At 56.0% G+C, this 19,060-nt stretch overlaps 1 protein-coding gene across 5 annotated transcripts in view; it reads left to right on the top strand.

Moving 5' to 3' along the window:
* Positions 1 to 19,060, top strand: part of CACNA1E (calcium voltage-gated channel subunit alpha1 E) — a 139,520-nt gene that overhangs the window by 45,469 nt on the left and 74,991 nt on the right. For all 5 annotated transcript variants that reach the window (XR_012043291.1, XM_072866749.1, XM_072866748.1 and 2 more), the window contains exons 4-7: positions 6,546 to 6,651; positions 7,086 to 7,225; positions 18,010 to 18,113; positions 18,903 to 19,055. Coding sequence is in view for 4 of the 5 variants with exons in the window: in XM_072866749.1 (XP_072722850.1) it covers positions 6,546 to 6,651; positions 7,086 to 7,225; positions 18,010 to 18,113; positions 18,903 to 19,055 (503 nt within the window). In the remaining variant the exon portion in view is untranslated. The remainder of the gene's footprint in view (positions 1 to 6,545; positions 6,652 to 7,085; positions 7,226 to 18,009; positions 18,114 to 18,902; positions 19,056 to 19,060) is intronic.

Below are 19,060 nucleotides of genomic sequence, written 5' to 3'. Positions count from 1 at the left end.
GGCACATGCAGCCGGTGCCTTTTGGTAGGGCCAGGGAAAACATGTGAGCATCTCAGCTGCCTGGCCCAGAGCCCATGGCATTGCTCCTGAGCGAGGGTGGTTTAGGAAGGTGAGCGTTGGATTTCGGCCACAGTCAACAAGATCTGCTGGCCTCAGGAGGCAGAGGGGCTGGTCCTGGCACTGCGGGTTGGAGCGGGCACGGCACCGAGGAAAGCCAAGGGGGCTGGGGTGGAGCGCGGGGAGGAGTGGAGGCTCTTCTTCATCCAGCTCCAGTTGACTAGGTAATAGGGCTAAAAATAACTGGTGATTCAGGCCTGTATATCTGCTGGGTAACTGTATAATTATAACCAGCAGCCTCTGCAGTTTGGCTTCCCAGTGTAAATAGGGATGATGCATGGAGGGGAAGGAGGAGAAATACGAGCAACTGGGATTGGGATGCAGCTCTGTGGGGAGACGAGTCGTTGCCGAGTTCCTCGCTGGAAAGCCCAGTGTGTTACCTCTGCTGGAGCTGCTCTTTTTACTGGTCCTCCTGTGAGGCAGCTGCTGGTTTGTCTGTAGGAACATCTACTCCTCTTCTCCTTCAGAAACAAAGCCTCATCCTGCCTGCTCTCCTTCTGCTGATGGCCAGGCCTTTAGTCCTGATTTCATTTGTTTGGCTGCCTGGAAAGCTGCAATTCGGTTAGCACATGAGATGGGCTGCAGCTCATTTATATCTGCTTGGTTCTTCATCCACTTAATCACATTTGACCTGGATAAGATCCCTCTCCTGCCCCAGAAAGGCCAGATGACATTGTGTGGCTCTGGTTCTGTCCCCAAGGACAGCCTCTGGCTGCAGGCGCACACCACCCACTGTACCTGTCACCTGGTTTGGCAGGGGAGAGGGATGTCCCTCAGTCTTCTGGGGACCTGCAGCAAGGGCTTTCTCCTATCTCAGCCCCTTTGAGGACCATACCTGGTGTTGCGCTGGCCAAGAAGAGCTGGGGTGTCTGCAAAACCCCAGTGCAGATCCCCGGTCCAACATGCATGGGGATTTTGCTCCATGGGACGCACACCCATGTGTGCCTGAACCAGTTTGCTCATGATGACGCCCGCTTTGACCCGGGCTTCTCTGAGGCTGCGTGGGCACTGTCCCGTGGGGACCCTGGTAGTGTTATGCCACACCTGGGCAAGGGTCTCCTGCACCTTTGCTTTTACCCAGCCAAGATTTCGGCAGGTCTCGCCTCCCCGTGGGAAGAGCTGCGCCATGTTGTGCCATCCTCGGGCAGCTCCCTCCTTGCGGTACCCAAGAACATCTCTTCCCCCCCGCCCCCAAGGCTGTTTTCTGTGCCCTTCATTCATCAGATTTTTAAATTTTTTTGGGGGGAGGGGCGAGTAGGTGTAATGGCAGGTCCATCTTTTTGACAGCCGGAGAGAGCGAGGCTGCCTGTCAGATGGTGAATTTAAACAGAGGCAGCTGTTGTCATGGTGACGCCAAGTTGCATCCTGTTGCTGTGGCAACCAAAGTTAAAAAACTGATGTTAAGGCAGGAAAATCACATGATGTGGTTCTTTTTTGTTTAAAAAAAAAAAAAAAAGGAGGAGAGAGATTTGATTTCCAGTTTTTAAGCGCAGGGTGAGGTGGTGGAGAAGGAGACGCTTCTCCACGGAGCTGTTTGCACGTGGCAGGCAGGCGCCGCTGGCACTGCCTTCGGTTTAGCCCCTGATGGAGACCGCCACATTTTGGAGTCATAAGCAGCAACATCTATGGCTACAAGATACCAAGTGGAGTCTCCCCAGTTGAGGCATGTCCGTGCAGTGAGATTTAGGCAGGCTGAGCACCTTGCCTGGGTGCTCCCTGTGAGCTGCACAGAGAAGCACGCAGGAGCTGGCTCGCATCCAAAGCGTGGCCGGAGGATTTGGGGTTTGTTGGCACCTTGTCCCTCTGGATATCGCTTTGTCAACCCCAGCAAAGCACGGATGGGCCGGGAGTGCTCGGTGGCAGGGATGGGGACAGCCACGAGGGGCCACGGCTCTACGGCTGCTTGAGGACACTGGATAGCCTCCTCTGCTGGGGGAAGATCCCCTGTGTCCTCGGGGACAAGCCAGGGAGGTGCTGTAGGGCTGGGGAACCCCAGAGTTGAATTAGGATCACTCATGGTCTTTGCTCTATTTGGCATTTTGGGTTTCTCTTGGAAAACAGCCTTGGAGAGGAGGTGCTCGCTTTTTTGCTGGGGTATGAAGCTGAGAGGAGGGGGGTCGGGGCGTCCTAGGGATGGGGATGTTGAAAAGGTGGGTCTTTCTCCTGTCATGCCATGTCTGTGTGGGGCAGGCAGCAGTGGTGGGGTTGGGACCAGCAAGATGAAGTCCACAGATGTAGGAACTGAAGCTCCCTCTTATTGACAGCTGGGGAGCAGGGAAAGCCCCTCAGTGCTGCAGGTCCTGGGGAAAGCCTGGGGAGTGGTGGGAAATGGAGACTTAAGTTTCTAGGAGACATTGGAGCTGGGCTGGGTGATGCAGGCAGGGCGAGGGGTTAAATCGTCCCTGTACTTCTTGCTGGCCCTCTGAGGTAGGCTTCCCCGAGAGCCCTTTTGGAGATGCCCACGTGGCATCACTCCTCTGGCTCTTCTGCTCCTTCCCCACCTGCCTGCCCAGGAGAGGGGAGAAGGCATGGTCACTGAAGCGGAGAGATGGAGGGGGGCTCTCCGCAGCTCCCGGCCGTTGCCTGCATCCGGGGAGGGATTTATCTTGCACCCTGCCTCTTGGGGAGGTTGCATCAATGTGCCACCAGCACCATAAATCCATCTTCAGGGCTTGGAGCTGGGCACGCTCCCTGCACTAGCAATATACATGTTCCAGGTGGGCTCGTTTTGGCTCCCAGCTGGGGAGGGAGGTGAAGAGGAGGGTCACAGCTGGAAGCAAGGGTCCACCAGTGGCTGGACATCTCCCTGGTGCTCCCTGCCAGCTTCTGCCAGACCCACCAAGGAGGTCCAGCTCCAGGCATGGGGTTAGCTCACAGCGCCTGCTCCGGGTAGGCTGGGGCATGGGTCTGGGTGTGGTCCACATGGCCTGGGGGCACCTTCCCCACCTCAAACACACCGGCAGGGAAGCATGGAGCTACAGGTGTGGCATGCACTGGGATTGGCCAAGTTGCTAAGGAAACAAGTCAACGGTGCAGGGGAGAGAGTGTTGGGTAAAGGAGATAAATCAATAAGAAAACCTATTTTTATCGGCTCCCTAATGATCCTCCAGGAGAAGCCAGACGAAGGAGGAGGAGAAGGCTGGAGGGAGACGGGCTTTCATTACCGGGCTTGGAGGGAGGCAAGTGCTACTCTGCATTTTGCGTGGCTGGAAGGTTGTGTAACTAGACATCTAATGAGAGAGGAAACAAAGGAGTGATAGAGCATTGTCCGGTGGGCTCCAGCCCTGAGCTGGGAGGATGCTTGCTTGGTAGAAGTGAAGTGTGTGGATAAAATTTTCCCCGGTTCAGCCAGATGTTCCTGCTGTCCCTTGGGGAGGGCTTTCTTGCCCTTGGCCTCTCAAAACCTGGCACAGCTGGAGCTACGGGGGCTTGTTTCTGCGGGGTTGATGCCTTTCAGCTCTCACCCAGCTGCAGATGTGATAACCCAGGCTCGGGTCCTTGGAAAACTGGACCAGCGGGGTTTGGAGAGTCATTTTTGGCAGCAACCTCATGCTTAGGTCACTGTTTAGGGCAGCAATTGCTCTGTCTGCCCTTAGACTTGGTATCTGCTGACCCACGTGCTACATGCTCACCGGAGGTGAGGCGGGGATGCAGTCCTGTGCTGGGGCTGTGACAGATGTGCACTGGCCTTGCACTGTCGAGCCAGACATCGGAGCCAGCAAGGAAATATAGGGGTGAACTGAGCCATTAGAGGTGGTCCTGAGCCCCCCAGCCACTGCCAGGCAGGGCTCCCATGCTGCTGGCTTTGGAGAAGTTGGGTTTTTCCCACCTGGGTGTTTCCCCCGTGGGACTAGCAGCTGCAGGAGGGAGGAGGTGGTGGTAGATGCCCAGCACAGTGGGGAGGAGTGCGGGATGCTCGGCAGGGTTAGCCGCACTGGGGCAGACAGACGGACTTGCTGTGCCGTTCCCACACTTCTCATCTAGGCAAATGTGCCTAGCGCCTGGGGAGCTGGCTGCACTGGCCCACTAACACGCTGTTTTCTTTTAAGCCTGTGCTAATTGCTTGCAGACTTTCAGGAAAATGAAACAAAAAGACCCCAAATAGGCTGGTGGCTCGGGGCCAAGCGTCACGGTCTGCGTATCAGCTGAAGTGTGCAACCAGAGGTGGGAAGCAGGGAAAATACGTGGCTTTCGCAGGAGCCGTGCAATTAAATCCTCACTTGTATTAAGCCTCGGAGAAAACTTTTGGGGTCTGGCCTCCCCCCGAGCACAGGGAGCTGCTCGTGATTTGTGCCCAGCTGGCACCAAGGTCCGAGCCCGCAGCAGTGAGCTCTGCAGCGGTCTCTCTTTTGGTTTGCCTTTAACTTAGCAACCATTAATTTCACTGAGTGGCCTTTTAAATGCCTTAGCTGAATCTTTCCTGGCTCTTCTCCCTTCCGGGCTAAATACATCACAGCTCCTGCAGGCTCTCCTTGGCTGCCCCTCTTGGCCAGCTCTCCGGGCTCCTGCTCCAATGCCCGGCCCTGCTCCCACCTTGCCCACGAGCCGCAGCATGCACGGGGTCGCTGCTGCTGGGGTTGCTGCCGCTGGGGCCACTTCATGGTTTCCAGTTTCCCATGCTTGTGGCCAGTACTAGGATGTCTTCTCTTGCCCATGGGCTCAGGGCCATTGGTTTAAAGCATCTTGCTGTAGTTGGTGATTTCGGAGGCCAAAAGGCAAAGTTGCAAAAGAGAAAATAATCCCTTTTCCCGGGGGTGATGGCACGGGTGTTTGGCACCTCCTGGCCTGAGCGGTGCAAACCTGAAGCGGTCTGGAGAAAGCCAGTGCGGTGGCAAAGGGCTCAGCTGGGGCGCTGCTCCCTGTGCCGGCTTGGTATGGCGGGAGCGTGGATGATTTCTTTATGGGCAAATCCATCCCAGGTGGGATCACATCCCCTTTCCACAGACATGAGCCTTGGGAAGGTGGCAGTCCCCTCCCGGCGTGGCTGCTGACGCCAGTGGTGACAGTAATACAGCTGTGGGTTTGTGGCACAGAGGGAGTGGAGAAGGGGTGTGCTGCCTGCTGATGAATCTCACCTCATTTTGTTATTGAGGACAACAGGGCTTTTATTGCAAAGATGTGGTAAAGATGGATGGGAAGTCGGAAAGATGTGGCTGTCCTGTTGCTTGGAAGTGCTTTGTTTTCGGGGCTTGGTGGTGGGCCAGGCAGGAAGAGGGAGCTCTGCACCCCTGCCTCGCTCCTGGTGGCCCCGGTGAATCAAAAGGCAGGAGGGATCTGAGTTTGGGGTGCTTTCCTGGGCATCAGCTTGCCCTTTCCTCCACCTCCCCTCCAACTCACTCAGGTCCTCAGATGCCAGCATCTGCTGCCACTTGTCCTGGTACGGGATTGCTCCCGGACAAGGGTGCCTAAGCCATAGACACGGCTGTAGGATTTAGGAAGCTCGTAAGGGTCCAACCAGATCCTGTTGATAAGGTGCCACTACCCCTTGAGGTCTTGCTGCAGCGTGGCCGAACTGGGATGTCTCCATAGGGTGTTTCAACCCTGCCTGAACTGGAGCTCGGACCTAGGTGTCATCAGTATCTTGAGTTGCAAATGCTCAGCCTGGTGCTCTGCAGCTCCCAAGGCTGCCTGGGCTCACCCTGCCACCCTCAGGGTGCTTGGCAAGGGACCCTCAGTTCTCAGGGCACGTCCACCTTACCAACGTGGTGTGTGGGGTGGGCTGGTCTGGGTCGGGTCCCCAGGACGTGCCAGGGATGCCCTGTCCTCCTTGGGCCGTGCAGATAGTCCCTCCCGCAGGGATGCTTTAGGCTACTGATAGTTTGCAACACCCGCCCTCCAAGCCTCATCTCCTGCTGCTTTTATGATGGAAGAGAGAAGGCAAGCAGCAGGGCCATGGTGTGCAGGGACATGTCAGCCCCAGCCACCAGCATGCCATGCCAGAGAAACCCTCCCTGACACTGCCAGGGACAATGCCAAGCCCTTTTCCAGATGAAGCTCAATCTGCTGAGAGCCTCGTTGCCCATCTTCATACTTGTGTCTGTCTTCTGAGCTCCCACCACAAGCAGCATCTCTCTCCCGAGAGAGTTCACAGCCATTGCTTAAATGTCCCATTGTCCCTCCTTGTCCATCCCTCATTGTCCATCTCTTAAATGTCCCTCCTTGGGAAGGAGGTGACAATGCTCAGCAGGTCTCCAGTGAGGAAGGTCCTGGGGGCTTTCAGTTCTTGTCACCCCTCTTGTTTCCAAACAGCACCAAGGTGGGCTTCACCCTCCTCCCCGGGAGCAGCGGGAGGTGAAAGCTGGGCTGCGTGTGTGCATGTTCCTGCAGGGAAAGTGGTGGTGGCAGCTAACGAGCAGGTGAAATGAGGGGTGGGCTGGCAGGTCGGGGACGTCATCCCACCTCTTCTCTGCTCCTTAACTCCCCTCCACTCCCTTCGAGTACATGATCCTGGCAACCATCATTGCCAACTGCATCGTGTTGGCCCTCGAGCAGCACCTCCCCGAGGATGACAAGACGCCTATGTCACGGAGATTAGTAAGTACCCTGCGTCCATCCCTCTCCACCCCGTGGGTGAGCAGGGGTCCCAGCTGAGGGGAGCCACCCCATCCTACCGGCCAATTTCTGCTGGTTTCAGGGTAGTAGGGGCAGGAGGTTTCCTCCAGGACCAGCCCCTCCAGCCTTCCTGGGACTGCTGTCGCATACTCTTCTTCCACGGAAAGGGTTCAGGAAGGTTTAAGCTCCTTAAAAAGTGTGGTAGGGAAGGGGGACTGAGCAACTTGAGTGGGTCGTAGCCCTCACATTTTGTTTCTGACATTGATGCTGGCTGAGGAAGGGCTGGGAAAGCTCCCAAAGGGGAGGATAGGGCTGGGAAAGGTGGGATGGGATGTGAGTTGGGTCAATGTGAAATGGCTGGCGCTGTGTTTGCTCCTTCTCCCCTTCTGACTGTGTCACTGGTTCCCCTCCGGCAGGAGAAGACAGAGCCCTACTTCATTGGGATTTTCTGCTTCGAGGCTGGGATTAAGATCGTGGCTCTGGGGTTTGTTTTCCACAAGGGCTCGTATCTGCGCAATGGCTGGAACGTCATGGACTTCATCGTGGTCCTCAGCGGGTGAGTTGGGTGGTGCAGCGCTGTTGGTGGGGTTGGGCAGTTGGTCACGGGGACTTGTCCCGGTGGGGACACAAGCTCCAGGACATGGGGCAAGGCCCTGGTTTGCTGTTGTTGGCGGTGGCTCTTCACTGCAATGAGGGAGGGGAGGGTGGTTCCCCTGCACTGGAGGCTCCTGCATTGGCTTTGCTGTGGGCAGCTGATGGAGGGACAAGGTTCCCCTTTGGGTGAGGAGGGCTGGCTCTGAGGGTATCGTGTCAAGCTTTCCTCAGCTGGTGGCCTGGTGTCTGTCACCCATCTGGGCATGGGGTGAGGTGGGGATGGGGTGGGAGTACAGTCTGATGAGCAACTGGACACGGTTTGGGAGAGGTCTTGGTCAAAGTCCCCAAGGGGAGGGAGAAAATGTCTTCTCTTCTTGCCTTCCCAAGCGCTTTCCAGCCTTGGCCCAGTGTCAGGGGTTTGGAACAAGGTCTGGCTGGGGCTGCATTCCCAGGTGATGCTCGCTCAGCATCCCAGCGTGCAGCAGTGATGCTGGGGGTGGTAGTGTACAGAGCTTCATGGGTGCTGGTTGTGTCACTGGTGGTGTCACCTGCTGGGGACGTGGCCCAGATTTGAGTCCTGCTTGTGGTGTGATGGGCTGTGCTGGTGACATAGAAATGAGTGGGAGCATTTGGGCTTCTGTTAGCCAACACTGGCAATAGACTTGAGCAGAAGCCCCCTGGGGTGACCCCCCGGCCCCTTGCTGCGTGGAGGGCAGGTGCGTGCCTGCAGCCATCAAGGGGTCCCAGGGAAGGGGTGCCTGGATTGTGGCCGTTGCTTTTTGCGTGCCGATGGAAACGCCATGTTCAGAGGAGCTGGTTTGATGCGTACAAACAGATGGTGTCTGTGGATCTCCGAGCACTTCACAAGCTCTGCTGGGTGCAGAGCAGCTGCAGGGCTAGCTGGGAAACTGAGGCACGGGAGCCAGGCGAGATGCCTGGGGTCTCTCCTGAGCTGCTTGCTGTACAGTCCTGTCTCTTGGCTTGCAGCCTTCTCCTGGGTGGTGGGACCACGTGGGACATGACACCTGTTTGGGTGTTTGGAGGAGGAAGGTGGATGCTGAGCCTGGTGCTGCCAGGGACGTGGCAATGGGCAGTGCTTGTCTATGGTGGAGAGGTGCAGGTTGGGACTGTGGTCAGGAGAAGGGCTGAAGAGAACGTGACCGGGAATGTTTTGACTCCCTTGGTCCAACGCAGGCCTGGACGGCCTCGCTGGGGAGTGGGACCATCTCTGCCTGTGAAGGCAGGATGTCTCGGTGTGCTGGTGGTGGGCAGCAAGCAGGCTGCCTGCGGGTGGTGCAGCCATCGCACAGGATGCTGCTGGCTCTTCTGCATCTGCAAAGTGACTCTCAGGGGAGGGCTCTGTGGCCAGGCAGGCTCGCTACTGCGGGGAGAGAGACTGGGCACAGCTCCTGGGCTGGGCAAAGGTGGTCACATCCCTGGTGCCATCTCTGGGGACAGCATGGGACACGTGTCACCCCTGGTAGCAACAGGAGGGAATGCCTCAGCCTCACTGTGCAGCTGCAGTGCTGGGTTGAGCACGCAGAAAGCGCCGGGTGGCTGGGAAGTGCCCATCGGCTGTCTCCCAGACCGGGCATCCTTTGGGGCCCGGGACAAGGGGCAACACTGGGCTGGGAGGGGGGCTCACTGCGGACCTCTCCCTGCCCTCCCCGCGGCTCCGGGCGAGCTGACCATAACCGAGCCAGTGCTGAGTCAGCACTTGTCAATTACTCACTCGCGAAAGCCTCGCCAGCTCCTTTCGGTGCCGCGCCGGGCCCCGTGCCAGGGAATCAATTGTCCATGAAGGGCTGTTAGCACCATGCTGGCCGCCCTGCCGGGAGGTGGCCAGGTCCCTCTGACACTGCTGGTTATGGGGCGCAGCCCTCTGGGATCTGCTTCACCGCCATTATCCTCCTTGCATCCTGCTGTTTGCTCCAGCAGGATGAAAGCCTCTCCAAGAAATGCCCCATTACCCGCTGCCTTTACTCCAGCAGTGCTGGTGCCCACTGGCATGGGCTCACGGGGCTTTCGGGGTGAATTCTGTTGTATGATAGGTGGAGGAGCCAACCCGCAGATTTTCATCCTGGACTAGTTTTGGGGAGGATCGGGTCACTGGGGGATCGGCTGGACCAGATCAGGGGCTCCTCTGTGCTGTTCAGCTCTTGCTTTTTCTGTGTGGTGCTGGCAAAGCTGCTGTTCTTCAGCGCCATGGTCGTGCGTCCCTTGCAAGAACTCTTCCCTGTTTGATCTGCTGAATTATTGGCAAATTTCTTCAGCAAATAATCCTTGGCTGGCAAATGACTTGCAAACAGCTTGTGGAGAGGGTTTGCACTTGGCGGTTCACGCTGTGTCGGTTGCGTAAGGAGGGTGGTGAAGTCTGCACGGGGGACGTGTGCGGGCGACCAGTGGGTTCAGGATTGTCTTTGCGGACTAAAACTTTATGCTTGATTAATATGTGAGTGTCTGGACAGAGACTATTGAGCTTGGGAGAATTAATGGTCATTGGGATCTTGTTGTGACTTAGCAAGAGGCAGTGGCTGTGGTGGAGGGGATGTTGTGAGCATCAGAGGTGTAGGGTAGTGCTCACCTCAGGATGCGCTGACCAGTTTGGGATGCTGATGCATCCCATGATGATGGACCAGAGGGGATATCCATGTGAGCAGGACCCACCCCAGGATCCATCCCTGATGGACCCAGAGGGACCCAGCATCATGCTTGCTGGCCCTTGTCCCTTCCAAGGGTGACACAGGGTATTACTCCTCCTTTCTGGACTTTTTTTTTTGCCACGTATCTGATAGGAGAGGCGCTTAATGCAGGTGGCATCAAGGCCCCAGACACCGTGTTGGAGTTTCCATGAGCAGTGGGATATCCTGGACATGCTCTCCATGATGTAAATGAGCCTAATGAGGGGCTACTGCCATGAGTGGCCTCCTGGGACCCTGTGCAGGAATGGATGGCACTGACTTGGGTTCAACTGTTATTTGCTTCTTGTGTCAATAAATCCAGATTTTTTCATCTCGGTGGAAATCAACGCCCACCCAAAACTCCCTGATGCTAAAGCTTCCACTGGGGAACTAATAGTCACATTTGTAAACCCGCTCTCTTTATAACCTGTGGTTTCCAAATCATCATCGCTGCCTGAAAAAAACAGCCTGTTCTCCCCCAGCTAAAAATATTTTTCTCCAAAAACGTGCATAAAATACCTTCACTTGTTCTGAAGCAGAGCTGGGAAGGGGAACGTCTCTGTTTCCCCTGGGGCCTGGGGATGCTTGCCTTGCCCTGTGCATGAACCAGATCTGGCCGAGCACTGACGCTGGACTTGTGACCTGCTCGATGCAGTGTGTCCCGGACCAAAAAGGGGAAAACTGCTCAAAAATGGTCAGAAGGGGCAGTGGGACCTTGGCGACCTCTTAACCGGTAGTCCCAAGAGGGAGAGAGGTTGAAGGACCTTCAGCCATCTGCAACTGGAGCATCAGCTCCATGCTCCCCAGGTGCTGCTAGCATAACAAATAGAGAACGAGGACCCTACGCCAACCTGCCTTGTCCTACACCGTATTTGCAGAAGCTCATGGAAAAAGAAGGGTTAAACTCACTCTGAAAATATCCAGGTGGGTGTGTGCTTCACACACTCCAATGCCTGAGCATCATAGCACTGTGCTGGCTTTTTTTATAGCAGTTGCAGCTGTAATACAATAACACGTTATGTGAGAGGTGAAGGGGTGGGGGAACACTTCTAACAACGTGAAAAAATCAAAATGAAAATCAAAAGGCCCTTGTGAAGTTGTGCTGCTCAGGAGCCGGGGAAACAGGCACTGTAAAACCAGGATAAATACACTGGGGTCACTAAAAGGAAGAGCTGGCTTCTGGGTTTTTCAGAGGGTTTAATAACAGCTGCTACACCTGGATCCCTTTTGTGAAGCCCTTGGGCACTGTGGTTTTCATTAAGGGATTTTGTGGGGTGGAGCGTGGCCAAGGGAAGGCAGGAATGAATGATGGCCAGTGGTGCCTGCCGTGCCTTTAGCAAACCTGGAGCTGACCGGACGGGTACCAGCCCGTGATGGCAGAGGAAAGCCCGGCTCTCCAAGCCTGGGCGGCTGGCCAGAAAACCAAAGTCCTCCCCCTGCAAAGGCAAGCAGCAGTTGTGAGCTCGGTCTGTCCCTCTGACCTCCCGGTGAAATCCTGCGCACACACGTGCCCTGATTTTCAGCCATGGCTCGAGTGAAGCAGGAGAGAGCGGTTCCTAGGAGGCTGCTTTCCTCTTTGCTGCGGGGTTGCAATGTGAGCACGGGTACGAGGCAGGCATGTTGTTGCTTATTGTGGTGCTGCCTGGATTTTGGAATGACCGTCCTGGAAAGTACCCAGTGCCCTTTTTGCAATTCTCCTGAGCTCCCCTGTGGCAGATGCAAGGATGCTTTGCCCTCTGGTATTTAGTGCACCCTGCACAACCCAAATTCTGCATGTCTTAGGTGGTCTTTTTGGTCTCAGAGGTCCAGAGATGGAGGGGGGGGTCCTTGAACGGGTGCTGTCAGAAGCTCTGTGCAGGGATATTCATATGCTGCATCCCCTTGTGGCCTGGGGTACTGGCCCGCAGCGGCATGCCTGGCACCCCATGCATGTGCGAGAGCACACGTGGGCACCTGCACAGCCGGCCTGGGAACAGGCTTTTCCCCCAGCACTGACACCTGCATTTTCCTAACCGAGGGAGGACAGCGCACCTCCAGGTGGGGAAGTTTGGAGGAGTGGATATGAGGCTTGGAGAACCAGCGTAAACTGGAGCACAAGTGCAGCATCCCAACAGGATTGTTCTGCCGGAGCCTGTACTGCCGCAAGGAGTGTTGTCCTACAGGATAAACCAGTAAAGAGACAACCCTGAGTCCAAAAGTGGAGCAATGCTTTGATCACACCAGACAAGACTTTTTTTCCTCTTCCCTTCTTTTCCTTTCATGAACGGTGCCGGTCTCCAACCTGAAGTCTGCCCCGTCTCCTACCCCCTTCCCAGCTCTTTCCTTCAGACAATTACTAAAGTGTTTGGTCTTTCGTTTGGATGAATAATTAATTCCCCAGCTTTGTGAATGATTCATGTGCCATATGCCACGGTGAGGGGTCGTGCCTGAGATCAGCACCTGATACAAAGGGCAGCACCATTTCACCATCCCGGCAAAAGGCTTTGTCGGTGATGAGGGGAAAAGGCTTTGCGCTGCTGGGGACGGGTGGTGGGGGGACGTGGGGTGATCCCTGGGCAGGCACACCCACGTCTCTGGCTTTGGGGGAGACGGGCACCCTGCCTTCCCCCAGCGCAGGATGTGCTGCCCAGGCGCTTCACCCTGTCCTTCCCAGCTCCTCTTCCCCGGCAGCTGGTTTCCCGCAGGCGCTGTGCTCTGGGGTGAGTCAGTCCCTCCCACGCGGCTGCTGGTCCCCAGGGGCATCGCCTCCCCTCCCAGGCACCCCTCCGCCCCGTGCGGTCCCCAGCGCCTCTTCTGCAGTCCCGACATCGCAGAGCTCCCGGGCTGGGGTGAAGCCCTCGTCCTCCTGGGGGGTAAAGCCTGGGGCCGAGCTGCAAAGTCCCTGTGCACCATTTATTTGCGCTGCCATGGACCTTACTCCGGGAGAGGAGTTGTGGGGTAAAAGCCTGGCTTGAGGGAAGAGGAAAGGTCGTCTTCTTCTATCTTCCACCACATTCTCATGCGGGGAGGTGGTATCACCCAGGCTGGGGTCTCGGACCTCTCCTTTGCCATGAGTTCAGCCAAATCCTGCCATGCTACGCGGTCGCATGTGCTATATTTGTCTTTGCGGGGCCAGTTCTCCAGCCTCCTGGCAATGACTTTAGGTTTCCACCAGGTCTGGTTCGTGCAAAGACAGTTTCACCAGCATCTCCTCCCCCTGCCAAATCCTGCATCTGCTGAGAGGTGTCGCAGGGCCGGTGGCGGGAGGGAGGCGCGGGGCAGGCGTGCAGAGGGGATGCTCCATTGTGTGCCAAATCCTGGGGGCTTCTCCAGGAAGAGGTGGCCTTGGGGGATCGTTTCGTCCCCCAGATTGAAGGCTGGTGAAGGCAGATTTAGTGTCCACCCTCATCACACCTTGCAGGGAGTTGTTGGTGACCAGTTCAGGGCTTTCAAAGCTGCCAGGAAAGATGGGATCAGCAGCTTTGCAGCAGGGCAATCCACTTGTGTCATGGCCCCGAAACCTAGAAAGAGCAAGCAAAGATGATGGAGGCTTTGAGGTAGCTCTGGACTGTGCCGAGGGCAGGACTTGGGCCTGGTGTTCCTGTCTCCTGGCATCCCCAAAGCAGGAGCACTGCGCTCTGCTGGGACATCCTCAGGGTGGGTGACCTGATCTCGCTGGCCCTTCCTCGAGCGGGGTTTGGACCCAAGAGCCTGGAGTCCATCCTGCTACTTGTGATGCTGTCTGCAGAGAGGGGAGGGATTGATTCACCAGCAGAAAAGGGCAAGAATGGGGTAAATTCATCAGGTAACTTACTTTCCGTGAGCCATTTGACCAGTGTATTAATTATGAAGTAGTCTCCCTCATAGAGTCAGGTGGCAGTGCAGGCCTTGAGGGGCCTTTCCACTTAATTATAAATATTAATTTGCATGCCAGCCAGCCAGCACCCTCCCTGCCCCAGATTTTGAGCTGAGATTAGTCTGTCTCAGCTGATCCCTCCCTCCACCCAGCACACCCCAGAGCCGCCCTTTGCTGTGACGGCTTGTCTGCCTGTGCCTCTGCAGCGGTCCCTGATGGAAATGGTCAAGGGATGCTCAGTTTGGGGTAGGGGGGTGAATCAAGGGTCCGTCTGATCATTTGGGGGTTCAGCCTTTGCTTGGGGTCCCTGGTGCGAAGCCCTGTGCAGCATGTGCTGAGCTGTGTGTGCTGTCCCCAAAGGCTGAGGCTTCAGGACTGCTGGTGCCGCTCCCCATGGGATGATGGGGACGGGAGTGAGTGTGATGTGCAGCCCCTGGCACGGGCAGCGGAGGCACGGAGGGTGCTGTAGGGTCTGATAGTGCCCAAATTTGATGCTGGCTCTCTGCTAGTAAAAGAGCTTTTCTGTGGGCAGGGTCATCGAGCGTTATTCAGGGTTTATTCTGCTAAATCGCAAAGAGCAGAGAGTCATTTTAAATGTGATTCCCTCCCTCTGCCACCGGGGAAAGAAATCCATAGGTGCAGGTCTTCAGCTGGAGGCGAGGGCGTGCGCTTTGCTCAGCTGCTGCGAGCTGGAGCCGTGCCCGAGGGCTGAGCATCGCTCCGCGGGCAGCCAGCCCCAAAGCCTGCAGGTGTGGCGGGCCCAGCATGGGCTTGCCCTTCGCTCTGCAGCCTGTAAATAAATAAAATAAAATAAAATAATCATCCTGGTTGCAAACACAAAGCATTGGATTTTTTTTTTTCTTTTCCCTCCTGAAAACATGTTTTTGTCTGCCGCTGATTGCTCACTATTCAATTATACTTTGGGGATTAGCATATATTTCCCATCCTGCCTCCTCTATCATTTGCATTCTTCCAATAGCTCCTCTCTGCTCTTTTCTCCACCTGAAGGCTCTTCCTCCTTTCCTCTGAAGAAGTAAAACTAACCCCTTTGCCTGGGTGACCTATAAAAACGCCTTCACTTTTTTTTTTCTTCTTTTTTTCTCCAGTACATATGATGAAAAGCATGAGATCATTGGGATTTTTATAGCCCAATCTGGCAGCTTTTTCAAATAACTTGGATGGTGAGATGTAATTTTAGTTTGGGTCCTTGCCTAAAAATAAAGAATAATTATTAGCACATCAGACGTGGATATTGTAAGTGTTCAAAAAGGGTTTAAATTGTTCTACAGCTACTGGAGCTGCCGCCCTGTGTCAGCACAAAGGTCTGTCACAGCCTGAGTCCCATCTCTGTACCGTGTGTCCTGAGGAGCTACAAGAAACCTTAACATGTGTCAATAAATAAATCAGAAATGGGTCATGCTGGGTGATACGGGTGGCTCTCTGAGGAAGAAAAAAAAAAAAAAGGTATGCTTAGAGGGTTAATAAGCAATTAACAGGTGAGATGCTGAAGTCCAAAGCAGGAAGGTGTGTTTTCAGCATTGTATTTATTATTAGCAGTAATGTGGTGGTGTCGTCCGTGCATACTAGCAAAGCCTGGCTGTTGGGGAGAGGAGGGGTTACTTCGAGCCACTGAAGGGCTTAGGAAAAACAGACAGAAGCCAGGCTTTCATGTCTGGAAGCTTGCTTAGATTTTTCAAGCCACCTTGGTTGGACTAAAAATGGCCCAGGGCTGCTTAGACCCTGCTCAGAGGCTCTGGGGTGCTTTGGTGCTCTGGGATGGATGGGTTTGCCAGAAGCAGCTCCAGCAGCGCATGCTCCCAGTGCATCCGCCCTCGCTGGGAGCTGTGGCTGTGCCCGCAAAAGGATGCACAGGCACCTATTTCGTGGCGGTGGGTCGTCTTTCTGCCGTTGGTTGGGAGATGTCTGCAGTGCAACCACCTCACTCTGGTGATCTATCCAAACCCCCTTCCAAAAGAGCTTGTGATGTCCCTTGTCCCCCAGCAAGGACAAGGAGCATGTCACCTTGCCACAGAGGAGTCCCATTCTTAGCAGCTAATTTAGAGCACTGGGAAGTAGTGCCCTGAAATCGCCTGAACCTTGCCTGAAGGCTCAGTGCGACAGCTCCTGAGCCCTTCAAACAAATCTGGGTTAGCAGAGGACTTTGCAGCCAGGGTGCTCTGCTCCCCTGTGCTGTGCTGGACCAGCGTCCTGCCTGGGGAGGAGATGTGCCGCGGGGCTGGGAGCGGTGACGGCTCTACCTCCATCACTCCACCTGGCTGTGTAGGACCATGGCTCGTGCTGCTCCGTGGTGGTAGGAGAGACCTGTCGATCCTGCTCTGCTGCCACGAGCCTTCTAGCCGGGCTTTTCTCAGCGCTGGGTTTGCATCAGAGAGCCCTCGGGAGAAGGGCTGGAGCCCGCATCCAGTCCAGGAGCGTCCCTGGCCTCCTGGAAATGCTCAGCCCCAGCTGGAGTCAGTGCAGGGGCTGCAAATACCTGCCTTTCCCCAGTCCCTTTGGGAGGCTGGTGGGACACCAGGTGTTGGGACGTGAGGAGCAAAAGCTGAAGGAGGGTCGCGGGGTCTCCAGTGTGGTGTTGGGCGCAGCGTGTCCTCTACACCGGTGTTTTGGGGAGCGCTGGGTTACCCTGCTCTCGCTGGCAGGTTGCATGAAAGAGATGAAAGCGCCCGTGCTCTTCTCTCTCCTACGTGCTGCCAAGTGGCGGTGCTTTATCATACTTATTGATTTTGATCATACAACCAATTTAACAACGCAGCTCTCCCCAGCCTCTGGGTGCTCCTGACTTAATTAAGTCCCTTTTCTGCTCTCCCGTCAGCCCCGTGGGTAGCGGGGACTGGTCACGGGCTGGGGCGCGGGGGAAAAGGAAAGTGCCATCAAGGGTAAAAGGTCCCCATATATATCGGGGATAAGCAGCCTGATACACGGGGAGTAGTGGGCGACGCTGGAGCGATGCATCCTGGCTGCTGCCGGAACTGGGTTTTGCAGCCAACCCCTTGTGCCAGGGAAGGGAGGAAAAGGAGTTGAAACAACCTGGTTTGCTGATGTGAGAGCGTTTCTGCTGCCGGGGTATCCTAGGAAACCCAACCGCCTTTCTGGAGGGGCAGGTTGGTACCTGCCGTACCTGGGGGAGAGCGGGAAAGAAAGAGTGCTAATTGCTCAGCGCGCCAGAGAGCTGCTCTGGCCTGTAATTAGATGAATTAGTGGAACAATGACCCAATTTAACTCGGTTGTTGGATTGCTGCAAACAGCCCTGAGGTTGCTGCCTCCCTCTGTCCCGCTCTCCTCCCCGTCCCCTCCTCTCCCATCCCCTACTCCTCCACTGCAGCCCTGCCTCCTCCTCCTCCTTGCCCAGCACCTGGGGACCGAGCCCGGGTGGGAGAGGATGCCACAAGCTCTGGCAGGGCCATCTGTGCTCCTGCAGCTCTGCTGGCATCCCCGAGCTGCAACATCCCCGGCCCCCCAGCAAGTACAGGGGCCCCGAGTATTTCCACAGCTGGATTCAGTGCACGCCAGCTCCCTTCTGCCCCAATTTGTTTCCCAGAGATGGGCTTGAAAAAATCTTTGTGTTTTAAAAGAAAACCTCTGGAGTCCTTCCTGTGCCTGCTGGTTGCCTTCCAAGGTCATCAAACTTTCATTACTATAGATTTTTGAATGCATGTGAGGTTCTTGGCTCCTTCTTGGCAATCCCAGAGGTGGGACTCTAAGGAAGCTCCATGTGTGGAAAAAGCTGTAGCAGCTGATGGCTGAAGGTGCAGCCAGGGGAGCATGGGTGACCATCAGGGGAGCGACCCCCATCTCTGGGTCACCATCTCTGGTCCATGTGCCACCTGCCTGGAAGGGAGTTTAAACCCATGCAGCTGTGATGAGCACTACGTCTGCAGTGTTGACTGCATGGCATAGGTGATGACCAGCACTGCGATGTGGGGCTATCTCCAGCCATCCTGGCACATGGGGGGGGATCGATGGGGGGGTGCCAGGCCTGGGTGGCTCCTGGGTGGCTTTGGCTGGCCAGAGTGGACCATGAGCTTTGGTGCTAGCATCAAACGGGGCTTGCTGGCATGTGGGCTTTGGGAGGTTGAATCTCTGTATCTGCCCAGGGACTTGGTGCTCCTCACGACTCCCCCCAGCCTGGCATGAGAACATGGCTCTTGGCACCGGGGTGGCCGAGGGCCCTGCCTGAGGTAACTCTGCTCTCTCCCTGTCTGCCCGCAGCATCCTCGCCACCGCTGGGACGCACTTCAACACCCACGTGGACCTGCGGACGCTGCGGGCCGTGCGTGTGCTCAGACCTCTGAAGCTTGTCTCGGGCATTCCCAGTAAGTTGGATGCTCCTTGTCCTCCTCCTTGGATATCCACATCCATCCCTGATGTCCTTCAGAGTGAGAGGGGTCCTCGTGCCACCTCGGAGAAGTAGGGTGAAATCAGGGAAGAGGGGGACAAACGTCCCCATGTAGTGGCAGCTCTAGGATGGCAGTGTTTGGTGTCCCCAGGTGGCATTTCCCCCCGCCCAGCCTGCTCTGTGCTGGCACAAGGCTGGGCTCGGCGGCTCGCTGGGGCCCACCAGCGGCTCCACTTTCCTGGCCAGAAGGCGGTGGGTGGATCCTTTTAGGACTGAGGTTTATTCAGGGGAGATTTCATTTTTTTTGCAAGATTTCATCTGCCAGCTTGGGGATAAATAAAGAAACTAGGCTGCTGCTGGCACCGGTCCTCCTGTCCCTCCTGCCCTGGGCACTGTCTGGGCAGTGTGCTGGATCCGTGCCTTGGGGGCAGTGAGGGGGGCAGAGCTGCACACGCTATGTCCCACCAAGTCCAGGTGGGACAAGCACAGGCAGGATACCAGAGGGGGGGACCAGGTCCAGAAACCAGCCCTCCTGGAGCCTTGCTCTGAAGCCTGGCCCTCCCTGCTCCCCCTGGGACCGTGCTTTCCTCCATGGTCCTCAGCTGCCTAAAGAGATCCTTCAGGTTGTGCTGGCCTCTTGCATCTGGCTGATGACTGTCCGTCCTCTCTGCTTACTGTTCTCCTCTTCCAGAGGTGGGATAGACATGCCCCGCGCAGGGTGGTTTGCATCACCATGCTGAGCTGTGCTCTTTCTTTCCCCTCCCAGGCCTGCAGATTGTGCTGAAATCCATCATGAAGGCCATGGTGCCTCTGCTCCAGATTGGCTTGCTGCTCTTTTTCGCTATCCTCATGTTTGCCATCATCGGCCTGGAGTTTTACAGTGGGAAGCTGCACCGAGCCTGCTACACAAACAATTCAGGTGTG

The sequence above is a fragment of the Ciconia boyciana genome, chromosome 7 (genome assembly GCF_034638445.1).
Source record: "Ciconia boyciana chromosome 7, ASM3463844v1, whole genome shotgun sequence".
Taxonomy (NCBI): Eukaryota; Metazoa; Chordata; class Aves; order Ciconiiformes; family Ciconiidae; genus Ciconia; species Ciconia boyciana.
Note: the sequence above shows the minus strand (reverse complement) of the source record. Positions and strands in the feature narration are given on the sequence as shown.